Below are 16393 nucleotides of genomic sequence, written 5' to 3' on the forward strand. Positions count from 1 at the left end.
ATGAGGACTTTCAACACATTTTCTGGAAGATTTGAAGGTACTACAGTAGGTACTACAGGAATACAGGTACCTACAATATTTGCTTTTGCTACTGTTGATATTTTGGATCAGTTTAGATTTATCAACTGGTTTTATAAAAAATGAATTCGAGAGCTTTCTTGAATAAGGGGAGATAGGAAATGGGATTTTGTTGAGACAAAATAGTTAATGTTATATTTTTACTCAAATTAACGAAATACCTATGTACTCATTTATATTTTCAATGTTTGGAAGGGAAAATGTGTGAGCTGTGTGAGTTTTATTTCGAAGATCGTTTATTATGGGCGAAGGTTCTTTTGCAACACTTTGGAGCTTCCCAGACGATTTTGATAGTACACTTTTTTAGCTGATTTGATAAGTTTTAGATTGGTTACCCTGTACTTCGTAATATATTCAGTGACAGAGACGTTGGTAGTAAATTTCTTGATGTACAGTAGCAAACACATATCCTTGACTGATATGCGGATACGTACCTTTGGTAGTCCAGAATTTGCAATGTTTTGGCTTAATTATTGTAATTAAAGGAAATGCCTTATTTTAGATATAGACAAGCTTATCTCAAAAATCACTGAAATTATAGTACATGTCCATAGAAGGCAAGTGCCACTCAGAGGTTAAGCATAAATTTTGGAATTTACGAAAGTACCTATATATATAGGGTGAGGCAGATAACTGGCCTATTAGAAATATCTCGAGAACTAAAGGCAACAGAATCATGAAAATTGGAATGTAGGGGTTTTGAAGGATTATCTATTAAATGAAAATATTTTTATCTCTTTGCAACATCCGGTTATACCGGAAGTTGCTTATAACTTCGTTTTTTTAAATGGGACACCCATTTTTGGATTCTCCTCAATATCTTCTTTCTTAAAATATGAGGTTTTGTAATATTATATAGGGTATTTTAAAAGATACTTATTTACGTTTTTTTTTATTAATTTCATAGCAATATTCACACCCTGTAGAAATGTAACAGTTTGACATTAAAAACTCTGCTTACGTTCAAGTGATTTCTAATATAGTCTACTATTGTTAAGAATCATTAGTATAGCTAATTTTGAAATTTTAGTATACAGGGTTGGTCGAAACTCGGAATGAATATTTTCTGAGTTTTATTAAATGGAACACCCTGTATTTTAGTTCTGTAACGAAATGATATTTCATGGTACTTTTTTATTTTATAAGTATTCCCTATACCTAATTGCTTTAATTTGTGAGCTATTGTTGATTCAAGATAAACATTAATTGCAACAAAAAATACGTAAAATATTATTAGGTTGGCAGTGAAAAAATTCAATCACAAATAATTTTTCAGAAATAAATACATATTAATCCAGACTAATCCTTAAAATTACCAATAATGGTTTAGCTATCAAAATACCTACGTAGTTAAAATTGTTGGTGCGATTAACAATTAAGCACAAATTAAAGCAGTTAGGTATAGGGAATGCTTAAGAAATAAAAAAGTACCATAAAATATCATTTCAGTACAATACTAAGATACAGGGTGTTCCATTTAAGAAAACTCAGAAAATACTTATTCCGAGTTTCGACCAACCCTGTATATCATTTGAAATATATCACCAATCATTTGAACGCAAGTAGAGTTTTCTATGTCAAACCACTACATTTCTACAGGGTGTGAATATTGCTACGAAATTAATACAAAAACGTAATTATCTTTTAAAATACCCTGTATAACATTACAAAACCTCATATTTTAAAAAAGAAGACATCGAAGAGAATCCAAAAATGTAAAAATATATAGGGTGTCCCATTTAAAAAAACGAAGTTATAAGCAACTTCCGGTATAACCGGAAGAAGCAAATAGATGAAAATATTTTCATTAAATAGATGACTCTTCAAAACCCCTTAATTCAAATTTTCATGATTCTGTTGCATTTAGTTCTCGAGATATTTCTAATAGGCCCTTTATTTGCCTCACCCTGTATATAATGGATTCCTACGACTGTCGCCGCCTCTCCGTACCCAGCTTCCAATTTTTTCTATCGTAAAAAATCATTTTCATCTAACTGCCTCGAATCCATTGCCTCCTGAATATTGTCCCTCCAGCTTCTCCGTGGTCGTCCTCTTCTTCTTCTCTCCGGTGGGACCCACTCTAATATTTTTCTCGGTCAGCGAGTCTCACGCATTCTTTACGAAAGTTCCAAGCGGAAAAAAAATTGCCTTAACGTCGGGTTTTCGAAGAGGGTTTGCTGAAGATGTTAAACTTCGTATAAGCTGCTTCATGATCAGATAGTCCCGCATTAATAATTGTTTACTTACTTGCTTACTTAAGCCGTCCTCTTGTACCTTACGGTGTCGAGGTAAGGGGAGAAATTAGACGTCTCCATGCCTTTCGGTCAGTAGCTAGTCTTTATGTTTCTCTCCACCCAATATTTCTTTTTACGCAAGCCTTTCCAATATTTGCGTTCCACGTTCTTGCTGGCCTGCCTCTTCGTCGTTTGTTGTCAGATGCCGCTTTTCTTTACAGTTCTACCTTCACTCATTCTCGCCATATGTCCGAACCACGATAACTGTTTAGTTTCAAGTCTGTCTAAGGTCCTTCCAACACCGCAACTTTCACGTATGTCTTCATTTCTTATACGATCACGTCTGGCCACCCCGATACCGCACGTAAATATCGCATTTCGCATGCTTGAATTTTACTACGGATGTTGTCGTTCACTGTCCACGTTTCACTACCGTAGAATAGCACCGGCTCGTATACAGTTTGAAATACTTTCATTTTTGTTTTCAGGCTTACTTCTTTCTTCCTAATAAAACTTTTATTTAGTGCATAGTATAATTTTGTTGCACTTATTACCCTGCTGTTTATTTCTGGTTCTATATTTCCTTGCCCACTCATTGTTGATCCTAGATACTTGAAGTCCTCTACTTCTGTAATGGTCCATTATTCAGCTTTACATTTATATTTTCTTGAGTTTTCGATATTACTAAAGCTTCTGTCTTTTCAATATTTATTTTCATCCCAAATTTCTTAAAGGCTTCATTCCAAACATTCACGTTTACTTGCAAATCAGTACTTTTCTGATTTTGCCACAATTACCAGGTCATCGGCATATATCAACTCTGACACGTAAACTTGTTGAAGTTTATACACCCCAATCCTAGTTCTTTTTACCTTACCCCTGCATTCTTTTGCAATTTCGTCCATTAGAGTGATGAATAACAAAGGACTCAGAACACCACCTTGTCTTACTTACATTAACAATAATTGTAGAAATGTTAAACACTTCGAGTATGTGACGAAGGACATCTTTAAAGCTCACTTATAACAAATTATGGAATGAAAAATTTTAAATCACAAATAAACCTAGTTTCTAACAAGAAAAATAAAAATGACTTAACTAGAATAAATTCTCGACATGAATAAAACGCCTTTATATGTGTTTTATCAGCATCGCATGTTGAGTGCAATAATGCGTTTCGTCTTATCGATGAATGTGCCATTTTGTTCAAGAGTTTTGACTGCTTCTGGCATTCCTGAATTTAAAACGTTTTTGTGCGGTTCGTATTAAATGCACTCAAAATCAGGTCACAGTAAATTTCCTGTTTTAGTAGCTTGAAGATAGAGAAAGACTAATTAATGATTGCAGAATTAAGACCAAGCGAGACCATAAATCTTAATGTGGTTAATGTCAAATACGGGTACACTCCGGATGAAAATATGTTCTAGAATTGGCAAAAGATTCTAAAAACAACAAAAATCAAAATTTACATAGTTCAGTATTTTTTAATAAACATACACTACTCTCCACTATGAACGCACCACCTTAAATGTACCGTGAGTTTTAAGCTATTTTTCATCTGAGTCGTTGATTGGATTTCGATTATTATGTATAAAAGTAAAGTAGTATTTTTTCATCTTATTTTGCAACACCCTGTTGGGATGTAGAAACAAACTCTACATCTTGTTAATATTGCGAGATTCAGAGCCATCTTTCCTCGACATTTTCCTAAAAAATCGTCTCGATATTTCTATTACATATCAAAAATTATACAAAACTTTAAATGTATTTAACAAAAAGACTAAGTTTTCACTCTAATGGCATATAAAACAACATAATGCCATTCTACACCCCACCAGAATGAAAATAATGGGAACCTTCTCTGGTTACACCTCCGAGGCTTCTACAATTTGCAAGCCATACGGATGCTGAGATTAAGGAAGATGAGGGAATTCTACAATTTACAATTCACGTCCCATCTGCTCAGTGCGGTAAAGTTCCAACGAGAATGGTTCCCTTCGTACTCCAATCAGAGTAAATGTAAATCAAAAATGAATAACCATTTTCAATTTCGTTGCAAAACGAAAATACAGCCGAACCATATTCTAGTCCAATCAGAGAGTGCAGCAAGCACCTCTACCGGTTTCGAAACTTATCAGGAGGCACATATGCTGCTCTCCCTGGATCAGGGATCAGGGATCAGAGCATATGTGCTCCAGGGAGAGGCTTGTTAAATCCCTGATTTAACAAACTTCTGTTGACATTTAAAGCAAAAAAACACTACTTACATTTACATAAACTTGATTGACATTTAAAGCAACTAAAGCCTAAGATTCGAGTAGACCAACATTCTAATTCGAGTAGACCAACAAAAATCTCTAATGCTGGGGCCACAGTAACGTCTAATGCCGTTAATTAACGCGTTATTTGACATTAAAGAGAGGTGTAGCCACGACTTGGCGCGATAATTTGTTATTGTCAGTATTAATGCCGTTAAACGTTAGGCGATAGATCGGGTGGCGGTTTTTTTCGACACTTCAAAGGAGTTACTTCGTTACTTATCGCACTGTTGTGGCTACACTTGCACTGTTTCAACAAGTTCTAGATTGCAGCGCAGCAGAGTAATTGTTTTGTGAAATAGGTACATACTATTCTATGAAAATGGAGTGGAGTAATGAAAAAATAATTGAATTTTTAACAGTGTTTGAAACAGAACCTTGTTTATGGGATCACCGACAAAAATCACATAAAAATAGTGGTGTTCATGGTGACGCTTGGCGTCGAATTGTGCAATCATTATCTTTTCCAGCGACGGTAGAAGATTTGAAAAATAAAAAAGACGCGCTTATGGGATACTATAGGACCCATTTAAATAAATATAAAAAATCGTTAAAATCTGGCATGGGAACGAATGAGGTATATAAAACAAGCTGGTTTGCATTTGATGTCATTACCGTGTTCGTTTTCTGTGCATTTTTATCATCCACCATCTTCTTTTGAGTCTTGGATTTTGCTTGATCCATTTATAAAATAATAATTAGCACTCATAAAATATAACAGCGTAGCAGCTTCCACTTCCATCTTGAAATTATTTGACTACGCGCTAAAATAAGTGTGGCCAGTCACTTTAACGCGCAGTTTATTCCATCATTTTTGGTGTGTTAATTAATACGATAATGGACGTTAGACGTTAAAGTTACTGTGGCCCAGCATAAAGAGATTCCAATATGAAAAGGAGTACGACAATTATGTGTACTATCCCCTCTACTTTTTAATATGTGCTCAGAAGAAATGTTTAAAGAGGCACTCAAAGACATCAATGAAGGCATATCAATTAACAGAACACTAGTGAATAATCTCAGATATGCAGACGAGACAATACTCCCTGCAGACAGCAGAGCTGCAATATTTGGTTGATCGCACTGCGCAATACTGCAAGACGTATGGAATGGCTCTGAACCAACGCTGATCACCAATGTCCTTAAAGGATGAGGCACATGAAGAAGAAGAAGAAGAAAGACTAGGAAAACATAACCTAAATAATCTTTAACAAGTTCCTTCCATCAAAAATACTTAAGTAATAACGAATATTTCCTCCTCTATTTACTAATTCTTCACAGCGACTAGGCATGCTTAAAATCAAGCGTCGCGTCGTATTTGGTTTTGATTAATTGCATCCCAAACTTCTCTCACCATAACTTCTGTGTCATCAAGACGGACAGGTGGTGGACGTGGTGGTTGTCGGCTCCTGAGTTGACGATCAGTGATATCCCCAAATTATCTATGTTATTTAGATCAGAGCTGTAGGCTGGCCAGTTCATGGTTTGTATACCAACCTCGTCCAAATAATCATGGACCACACGTGCAACATGGGGTTGTGCACTATCGTGCATTAAAAGAATAGCTATTTGTATAACAAGGGAGGAAAGTGCTACTTTTCCTCCCGAGAATGAAGTTTACTGCCCGACACGTAGCGGAGGGCAGTAATCATTCGAGGGAGGAAAAGGTACTTTACTCAGATGTTATACATATAGTTTTTCCACCTTCCTCAAATAACAAGTCATTTTTTCATTTTTACTTAATTTATTTATGTAACTAACCAACAAAATTTATTAAAACTAACAAGTAGGTACAACACAACTGTCAACTGTCAAATATAAGTCAAATTATTAATGTAAACATTGTTAAATTAGAATAACAATTTACTGTTTTTTACCATTCTGCAAAATACAGAGTGTTTTTAAATAAACGTTAAAATGTATAGATACTTACGTAATAGAAAATAGATATTGTACAGGGCGTCAATAAGGTATATTATGAATGAAATACCATGACGTCACTTTTACTTTTCCTCCCTAGGGAGGAAAAGTACAACTTTTTCAACATTATATGTACATTATAAGTACAACATTATATGTAAAGGGTTTTTACCCAGATATTTTTCTTTTGTGGCTCAGCTAGCATCCAGTTTATCGAACACTGATGATGATTTTTTATAAAAATCGAAAACGTTTTGTTGTGATGTAGCCCTTTTAAGGGATTTTTAATAAAAAAAATTTTATACCTTTTACAAAGGATTTCTTTCCAATTTTGTGATTGATGGTATACAGCCAACTACAGGAAAACCTTTTCTTTTCCTTGTGGATTTTACAACTTTGCTCCCTACAATCAAGTCCGGAAAAGTATACTTTCGGTAGAGGTAGGTGGAAAAATTATTTCCTATGTAAGGCGCCAATGGAACTACATAGTTAAACCGTTGATTGAAATATTATCACTGGTTAAACAAAATATCCAGGTGGTGGATAGGGGAGTCAGGGATCTCACCGGTCTATTTAAGGGATTGGTGGATAGGTGGGAAATAAAATACCACTCGCAGACCAATAGGTCGGATATACAGAATTTATCAGTTGTAGTGAAAGCAATATGAATAAGAGAAAGAGACGATGAGAACACACTTTGGTCCTCCATGTTTGGGGTTGAGTGTTGGCCCAACTCCTCATCATTCATAAAAAAAATAAAATGTTAAAAAAACTAACCAATGCTTCGGGAAGGAATTGATTAAACGGTAACGAAAATGGCGAAGGAAAAGGAAGAATGAATCTACCAGCCCTATCAAATAATATAAATGAAATTACACCTGGAATAAAAGAACAAAATGTGGACATAGCTTTAATAACTAAAACATAAAAAGGATAACGTCACCCTAATTAGGTAGCAAACCTCGTATCTCCATTTTTACTCAATTTGTGAATATATGCGCTATCTGTTTGTAAATTAATTCTTCTTTAACCTAATTAAGTCTTTTAACCAAATCCTGTAACTCCACCTAAATGTAGAAACTAGATAGGTATAAGCGAAAAACAAAAAACCTTGTAACTTCGTATCAGCTTTTTTGCGTCTCCTGAACAATTTGTCGTTTTGGAGTTACGAGTTAACGAGTTTTGCTACTTAGGGTGACGATAAGGGTATTTACCTAATGAAAAAATTTTAGGGTCAAAATTTAGGATAGGTAGAGACTATAACAGTTTGTTAAGTTGTATTGTAAAAAATAAACGAATGCAACAGGGAGTGTTAATACTAATCTGGAAAATCTGGAAAAAAAACTAAGAAAATGTATTTAAAAGGTGGAAACAATCAGTAGTAGAGTAATAAAATAAACCTAGACTAGACATATTATATAACAATTAAGAGATACAGATTGACAAGCCTAGAGATACCTACCCTACAGATTGACAAGACAATCCTGGGATCTATGGAGTAACTGATGATGCAACAATTGAGAAAAAAATGACCATTCTTCCTATGAACAAACAGATAATGAAGTAAAATAAAATAAAACATGTGGAGAAGTAATATTTGGAGATGGAGTATGGAGTTCTCAATGGACGGATCTTCTTCTTTAAGTGCCGTCTCCCAATCGGTGATTGGATATCATCATCACTATCTTTACTCTATCTACCGCTGCCCTGAAGAGTTCTATGGAATTACATGTAAATCAGTTTCATTAAATTCTTCAACCATGACACTCTCCTTCTTCCTTCCACCTCTTATCTTTCACCCCATATTTATCAGTGTTAGCATTTTGTATCGCTGTCCCCTCATTACGTCTTCCAGATATTGTAATTTTTTTATTTGTCTTATGTAAGGACGACTTAAATTCTCCTAATAAACAAAAATTCGTTTTTTAATGACTTTTGTTAAGATGTAAGGAAAACATACATTATAATAATACATTTTCCGCCATCTGTTAGCAAAAAGTTGTAACCTCTCGTAAGATAATTCTTCGAAAGACGTAAACTTTGCAGTAATCTGGATTATTAGAGTTGAAAATTGTCGGAAACTTTTATGAATCTTCGTATATTTAAGATCTTATAAAATAGATTGGCTATTAATTTAATCGTTACCGCTTCACTTTACTCTTTACACTTTACTTATGTATTGTTTATATTGTAAGATTTGTTGGTTCAAAGTGCTTATTTTTGAAAAGGCTGTACATCTTATGTAACCAATTTATTGTTGTCTTCAGAAAAACAAAAAGTCCAAAATATTCACAATAGTAAAACAAAACCTATATTTTTTACTAGTTGAGATTTGTGGTATCACCAATGTTATTTTGAAAAAAATTTATTTTTCGAAATTAAAAAATAAATTGAATTTAAAACAATTTTTTTTCAAAAATGAGCACTTTTAACCGATAAAACTTACAGATCATATAAGCAATACATAAGTCCAGTAACTATTGTGAAGCGGTAACGATTAATTTCATTTGGGATGCTAGGGGGTGATTTTTACGATTTTTTTTTACCAAAAAAAGGGACCAACTTTATTTTGAGCGTTACGTATATAGTTATAAAATGCTACTCGATGCTGCTAAAAATAGAATAATTTAATACTGAGAAAATCTAACATCTCACCTGACAAGACAATAATGTATGATGGACGCTTAAGCAGAAATGCAGGGCACCTTAAGAAGAGGAATAAATAAATAGACATATTTATATGATAAATGTATATTTATAGATATATTTAAACGTAACATGGTAAAAATATCACACTTTGTTTGTAAAAGATATTTCAGCTGTCCATCTTTGGATATATTGTTCTCAGTAACCTTTACTGAAGTCTACAGTAGCGGGAATGGGCAAATTTTGTCTATAATATTCTAAATTATCTTTCATCTGTTGAGCTATATCTTTTGCGCGGCAACTAGCTGACACATGTGGGGTAATTATCACCTGAAAAACAAAGCAAAAATAAAATTACGTTGATTCCAACCACATACTAGTAATAGCAAAATAAAAAATGAAAATAATAATAAAAATGCAAGCTCAACGAAATAAGGAAAATCTGGAATCTTGACAAGCTAAAAGCAGAAGTTTGTCTCCTTCTTAAAGTACCCTCTCCTCAATGGAGGTTGGCTACTGCAATTGCAGACTGTTCTCTGTCTTCAGCTGTTCTTATTAGCTATTCCAAATTTAGCCCAGTCCATTGTCGAATGTTTCTTAGCCACGATAGTCTTTTCCTTCCTAGTCCTCTCCTTCCCTCGATCTTTCCTTTCACTATTAGTTTAGCATATTGGTACTTATTATTTCTCAGTATCTGGCATAGGTAAGGTATATGATGATTTTCTAACTTTCACTGCGTTGAAAAGCTCTCATTCCTTACCTATTCTATGCAGCACTTCTTTGTTTGAGGTGTGCGATGTCCGCATGGAATTTTGAGGATTCTCCGGTAGATTGTAACGATATGATGCCACGTCAAGCGATGAGCTGGTCTACCAGAGACGACCGTATGAGTGTCCGTGTTGGCGCATTCCTTCATCACAGCACCGCTGAGGGAAACCAAAAGAGTAGTGGCATCGAGAGCAAATTTAAGACGAGCCAGGAGAATGAGAAAATCAGTTGTTGCTAATGTGTTGAATAGGGCTTTTCATTCACAGTCATTTGTTTCGAGCTTCTGTCATGTGTCATCTAATATTAATATATCTACGTCATACGTTATTGGTATTGTCAATCATACAAACCAAAGACGTATGACGTAGCTATATTAATATTATGTGACACATGACAGAAGCTCGAAACAAATGACAGTCGATGAAAAGCCCTATTAGTAATAGCTCGATTGGCAGAGATACACCGTATTTGAGGTGGAACTGTGCCTAGGCGGACGCCACCGTAGTAACGTGGCGACCACGCTTACAGTTACCGCAGTAGGCGGTAGTACTAAGTTTTTTTAGTAGTTTGATGTATTTCCCATTAAACAGACTTCTTACAAAAGTTCTAATAGTAGGTCGTATCTTACTCTATCAAAAGTCAATGAAGCATATAAATATATCTTTCTGTTGGTCGTACCATTTTTAAGCCAGAACTAGTAAATTGAAGAGGGCTTCTCTCATTCCCATGCCGGCTCTGAATCCAAACTGATCGTCTCCAATGATTGTTTCGCACTTTTCATAGAGTTTTAATAGGACTTCTACTGCATGGCTCATAAGGCTTATCAGATGGAACTAGTTCAGAAGAAGTTAACAATAAATACGGGAAGACACAGCAAAGAAACTAAGGTATGTGCAGGTAATATGGCCACCTTAAGAACTTTTGTCTGTATTTATGGCCAAATATAAGTTTTTTAAAAAGTAACTGTTATTATAGTTACATGGGTTATCTAAATATAGATTTATTTTATAATTAAAAAATTAACGTAAAAAAAACGTAATTAAAAAATACTACCATTGGCCATATTACCAACATGGTGTCGGCAATATGGCCACTTTACAGTAAGTAAATTTTTATATCAAATTATGAAACTTAACACCATAATACAATAAAATAGTTTCGAATTTTCCACAGTTTATTAAATGTTAAGAAAATACAGTACATAAACTTAATATTATCTTATTTTTCACAATCAGGGCATAAGAATGTATCAATTTTGTCTTTAGATGTGAGACCCATGCAATCTTCGTGGACATAACTGCTACATACGGTACATAGTCTCATATCTATCATTCTGTCTTCCTTGCATAATTTGCAGAACCAAGATTCTTGTTTATTTGTTCCTTTTTTCTTAGCAGGCAAGGTCTTAAATTTTTTTGTTGGATTGGGTAATTTTTTGAGCACTGATGAGACTTTTTTACCATCTATGGTATGCGTATTGGCTTCAATATTTTCTGAGTCGCTTATTCTAATACAGCTGCCGAATAAATCTTTAGTAACAACTTGAGCTCGACTATTGATTACTAGTTTTCTAGGCTTCTTGTTAGTGTTCTTGATTGCTGCATTTTCAGGTGTTTGGAGAATATGTACTTGTGAATGAAGTATTTTGGATGTTTAAGGAATCACTCTGATCGTCTTCTGAATCAATAACTTCATCGTTGCTAGAGTCATGCAAACTAAAGGATGAGTCAGAGTTGCTATACTATCAGTGTCTGGAAATTGTTTTTTCGGGCGATTTTTCGATTGAATACCCGAAGTAGAGGGACGACAGGAGTTGCTACTATCAGATGGTGCTTCACTTTCTGCTGGTGGTGAAGTGTTAACCTGCAACCTTTATCGTTTACATTATATATCCGTTTGGAATTATCTATTATGTCCAGTTCTCTTAAAATACCTTCCAGCTTAGTAAAATGATCTTTTACAATGAATTTATTAAGTTTTTGTGCTCTAGCCGGATTTAAGTTTTGTGCTTTCCTAGGTCTGATTTGAGGATTGCGCTTCATAAAACCACGTAGCCAATAACGACCAGCTATTCCTTTTCTTTCTTGGAAAGGATTTGGGATTTTATTGAGTTCTGTAAACCAATATACAAATTTACACAGTAAACGACTTGCAGTAAGTGGATATCCAATTTGCGAAAGACGGATAATGCGTTGAATTAATTCTGCTTCTTGGTCATTTGTAAGTATAGTTTTTCGCCCTAGACAAGACTTTACTTGCTTTCCCTGCTCTAAATATCGTCGAAGTGTCCGCCTTGGGATGTTATATGTACGAATAGCTGTGTTAACTACGGTAGCATTTTCCACCGCTCTTAAAGCTGCTGCCAAATTTTCTTCAGTCCAGTTGCCTCGTAGGCCCCTGCACTGATACTGGGGCATTTTTGATTTCTGTAACAATAAAAATCAATCAATACAGCAAGCAAAATATTTATTGTAGAGTAATATGGCCACAGGAAGATAAATATGGCCATGGCCATATAACCCTACTTTTCACCTGGCCGTATTACTCAACACTGTATTTTGATATTTGTCTACGAAAAAATATAATAAATCAAAAATTATACAATAAAATAAGAACATGTACATAATTTTTAAGGTCTACGAAACCCGTAAATACAATTAATATAATAAAAACTTACCTATTAGAACCAGTTAAGATTTTTTTAAAAATTTTGGAATTAATAACCACCTTTTACAATGGCGAGTTTTCACAACAATGACGTGCTGTTCTGACGTATACAGAATGTGGCACCATCTGTTTAACAATTTCGGCACTAAATGTGTATTACTATGCTAATATCAAGATTTCTATCGTTTAAACATAAAGATAGTAGGAAATTTTTTAGATGGCCATATTACCGTACATGGCCATATTACCTATACCTACCTTACAAACTATCAAACCTGAAGATATAGAAACTGACTACGACAACATCAAAAGAAGAGTAGTAAGTAGTAGAGGCAGCAGAGGAAACAATAGGACAAAGGTAAAAGAGTGGTTTGGTCAAAAATGCAAAGCCAAAAACATATAGAAGAAATAAGCATGGATGAAATGGATAAAAATTGGAACAGCTGGTAAACTGAATGGATACAAAAGGAAATATGGAACCGGCAAAACTATAAGCTAAGAGCAAATGAAAGCAATAGAAGCAAATAACAAAGACAACAAAAAACTGTACAAATATGTTAAAAAGCAACGTAACAATAAAACAATAGTAATACAATAGTATGTAAAAACATCATACTATGTAAAAGATATTTCAGCTGCCCATCCTTGGATATTTTGTCCTCAGTAGCCTTTACTGAAGTCTACAGTAGCTGGGATTGGCAAATGTTGCCTATAATATTCTAAATTGTCTTTTAGCTGTTGAGCTATGTCTTTTGCCCGAGAACAAGCTGACACATGTGGAGTAATTATCACCTGAAAGAGAAGCAAAAATAACATTACCATTTTTACACACATACTTTACAAAATATCAGCTGTCAGAAGTTAAGAACTTTAGTTAAGAAGAAAAGAGAAGAGAAGAGAAGAGAAGAGAAGAGCTTAGTAAAGAAAAATAAGTCTGAATAATATAAACAAATATTCACTTACATTAGGCATTTGCCACAAGGCACTCTCAGTCGGTAATGGTTCTTGTTCAAAGACATCTAAAATTGCTCCTGATATCCATTTGTTCTCTAGAGCTTTTATTAATGCTTCTTCTGATATGATTGTTCCTCTACCAACATTTATAAATACAGCTTGTTTATCTAAAATAATAATAAAGACATCAAAGGCTGAAATACATTGACTTATGACGTAAAAATATGTAAAGTCCTTTTCATGAGCATTTTTCAGTGCGTCACAAATGATAGAAAAAAAGGTAAGTCCGTGATAATACACATTCTCACATAACAATTTCATGTTCTTAGTAGATTCATAGAACATACTTTTCAGAAAAAGTATATACTGAGAATGTGCGTAATTACCATTTCGAATGTGCAGAGCAGATACTGAGTATATACTACATTACAGTACTTAAACGTTCTATGTATATACTTAGAATGTACTACCGCACTTCTTTTCAGTATATACCAAGAATGTTCTTTTTAGAACATTCCAAGGACGTGCTATAAACCTTCTATGTGTATACTTAGAACATACTACCGCACATCTTTTTAGTTTATACCAAGAAGGTACTTTTTAGAATATTCCAAGGAAGTGCTATAAACCTTCTATTTATATACTAAGAGCGTACTACCGCACATCTTTGTATGGGAAGAATATTATATTTTTAAGAATATTCTAAGAAAGTGCTATCAAGTGCTATATTGCTTAGAAGTATGTTTTCAGTATCACCTAATCTCATCTTAGGTTCTACTGGTTCTACCAAATATCTATTTACATATTTTAATTGCAAATGAGAATGTAGTTAGTACCTACATTCTACAATATTACTTAAAAAGTAAGTACATATTTATAAATTTTAGTTATTTATATAAATCATTATATAATATTTAGCTAAACTAAACTATGCATAATAAGTAACTAAAATTTATATAATACTTATATGTACTTACCTACTTAAGTAATATTGAGTTATCAAAATAGATTATATGTATTTTGAAGCACCGCAAACAAAATAAACAGATTATGCGTGTTCTTTAGTCCTAGTACTACATCATTCGCCTTCATCCTTAACACTGCATAGATCCATAGATGATACAAATAATGAAATAATGAAATGCCTGTTTTCTGTTTCATATTTTACGGTTTTTTCCTATCCGTGATTCATTCAGGTAAGAATAGAAATGGTCAGAATATGATGGGGGGGGGGGGGTTATGAATGTATTGTGGAATAACAAAATCGGTGGTCAGTGTTGCCAAACGGAGAGAAATTTCCCTTTTTGCGGGAATTTTCAACATAAAAGGTGATAAAAGGTGATAAAGGGAAAAAGTTAACTCAAAAGGGAATTATTGTTCCAGTCCAAATTGTAAAATATTAAGAAAAAATCAAAATATTTGAAAATAATTCAACATATCTTCTCAGATTTTGTAAACAGGAGGGAAGTTTTTTTTTTATAAAAGTGAGAATTTTTAAGGTAAGTTGACGGAAAAAGCTTACTCGACGGTTGGCAACGCCAAAGCCTTTGGTTGCTTTGGTTGTGCAGTTTGGCACGTTTTGGTTCTGCGAAATGGCCTATTGAATTGAATGTACCTAAATTCAAATTCCAAGGATGTAAAAATACTAATGATTCATGATAAACTCGAAATGGTAAAGTCATTTCAATTATGAAAACGAATTTTTAATAGTATCTATGTAAACGTTAATACAATTAATGTTTAAACTTTTTTACCCTACAACAATTTTGAAATGAAATTCGTCCAATACTACCTACATACATAAATTTTATTAATTATGTATTCTAAAAAATAACGAAGTTGATAATCTATAAGGCTAATATTATACTTCCTATACATACAAATTATTTTTAAGATATTTTAAAAGTATCTACTTATAAGTATGTGTTAAGAATGTACTTATAAGTATGTGTTAAGAATATTCGATAAAGGTATATTCTAAGAATAAACTTTTACGAATATTCCGACATCCTACGTACACGAATATACTTAGTATATTCGGTACGAGAATATACTTTGAAGTATATGCAAAGAATATGAAATTTATAATGTTTTTTAAGGTAGATGCTATGCTTGTACTACACATATACTAAAAAGAATATACTCCGACGAATGTTGGTAGTATATGCTTAGAACATGATGCGAACATCATTGTTATGTGGGTTTATAACATTTATTCTAACACATTTTCTCTCTCTCTTTTGTCTCTATTTTTTGTGCATGTCTCTCTTTTGTTCGTGTTAGTAGGTGATGGCTACTCTGCAGTGCGCCACAATAGGGTTTTTCATTCAGAGTCATTTGTTTCGAGCTTCTGTCATGTTGTCACATAATATTAATATATCTACGACATACGTTATTGGTATCTACAATAATACAAACCAAAGACGTATGACGTAGATATATTAATATTATGTGACACATGACAGAAGCTCGAAACAAATGACAATCGATGAAAAGCCCTATATCGAATATCGGCCTCCTGGTATCCCCATCTTTTCAATTTAGGAGCGCATCATGAGACGCCAGTTCTTAGTCTATACAGCTCTCTCCATATCGGAAAAGGTAATTGGCAAGGACCGGATTAAATGCAATCTGCATTTTTTGCATATTTTTGCATTTTTTTGATAAATTAGAAAATGTTGCATTTTTTCAAACATTTTGCATTTTTTCTTGATAAATTCAGAAAAGTTGCATTAATGCGATATTTTAAATCTTACCTAAAGGTTCACTTTCACTTCCAATTAAAAAATTATCAGTCGTAAATTCAAT

At 33.7% G+C, this 16393-nt stretch overlaps 1 protein-coding gene across 2 annotated transcripts in view; it reads right to left on the reverse strand.

Moving 5' to 3' along the window:
* Positions 1 to 9285: 9285 nt before the first annotated feature.
* Positions 9286 to 16393, reverse strand: part of LOC114331199 (glyoxylate/hydroxypyruvate reductase A) — a 31290-nt gene continuing 24182 nt past the window's right edge. Inside the window, exons 4-6 of one of the 2 annotated variants that reach the window (XM_028280693.1) lie at positions 13595 to 13752; positions 13248 to 13423; positions 9286 to 9526 (exon numbers count right to left, since the gene is read on the reverse strand). In XM_028280693.1, coding sequence (XP_028136494.1) covers positions 13292 to 13423; positions 13595 to 13752 — 290 coding nt within the window. In that variant the 3' untranslated portion in view covers positions 9286 to 9526; positions 13248 to 13291. The remainder of the gene's footprint in view (positions 9527 to 13247; positions 13424 to 13594; positions 13753 to 16393) is intronic. The other variant, XM_028280695.1, reaches the window with a different exon arrangement.

Source organism: Diabrotica virgifera, chromosome 9 (genome assembly GCF_917563875.1).
Source record: "Diabrotica virgifera virgifera chromosome 9, PGI_DIABVI_V3a".
NCBI classification, from domain to species: Eukaryota; Metazoa; Arthropoda; class Insecta; order Coleoptera; family Chrysomelidae; genus Diabrotica; species Diabrotica virgifera.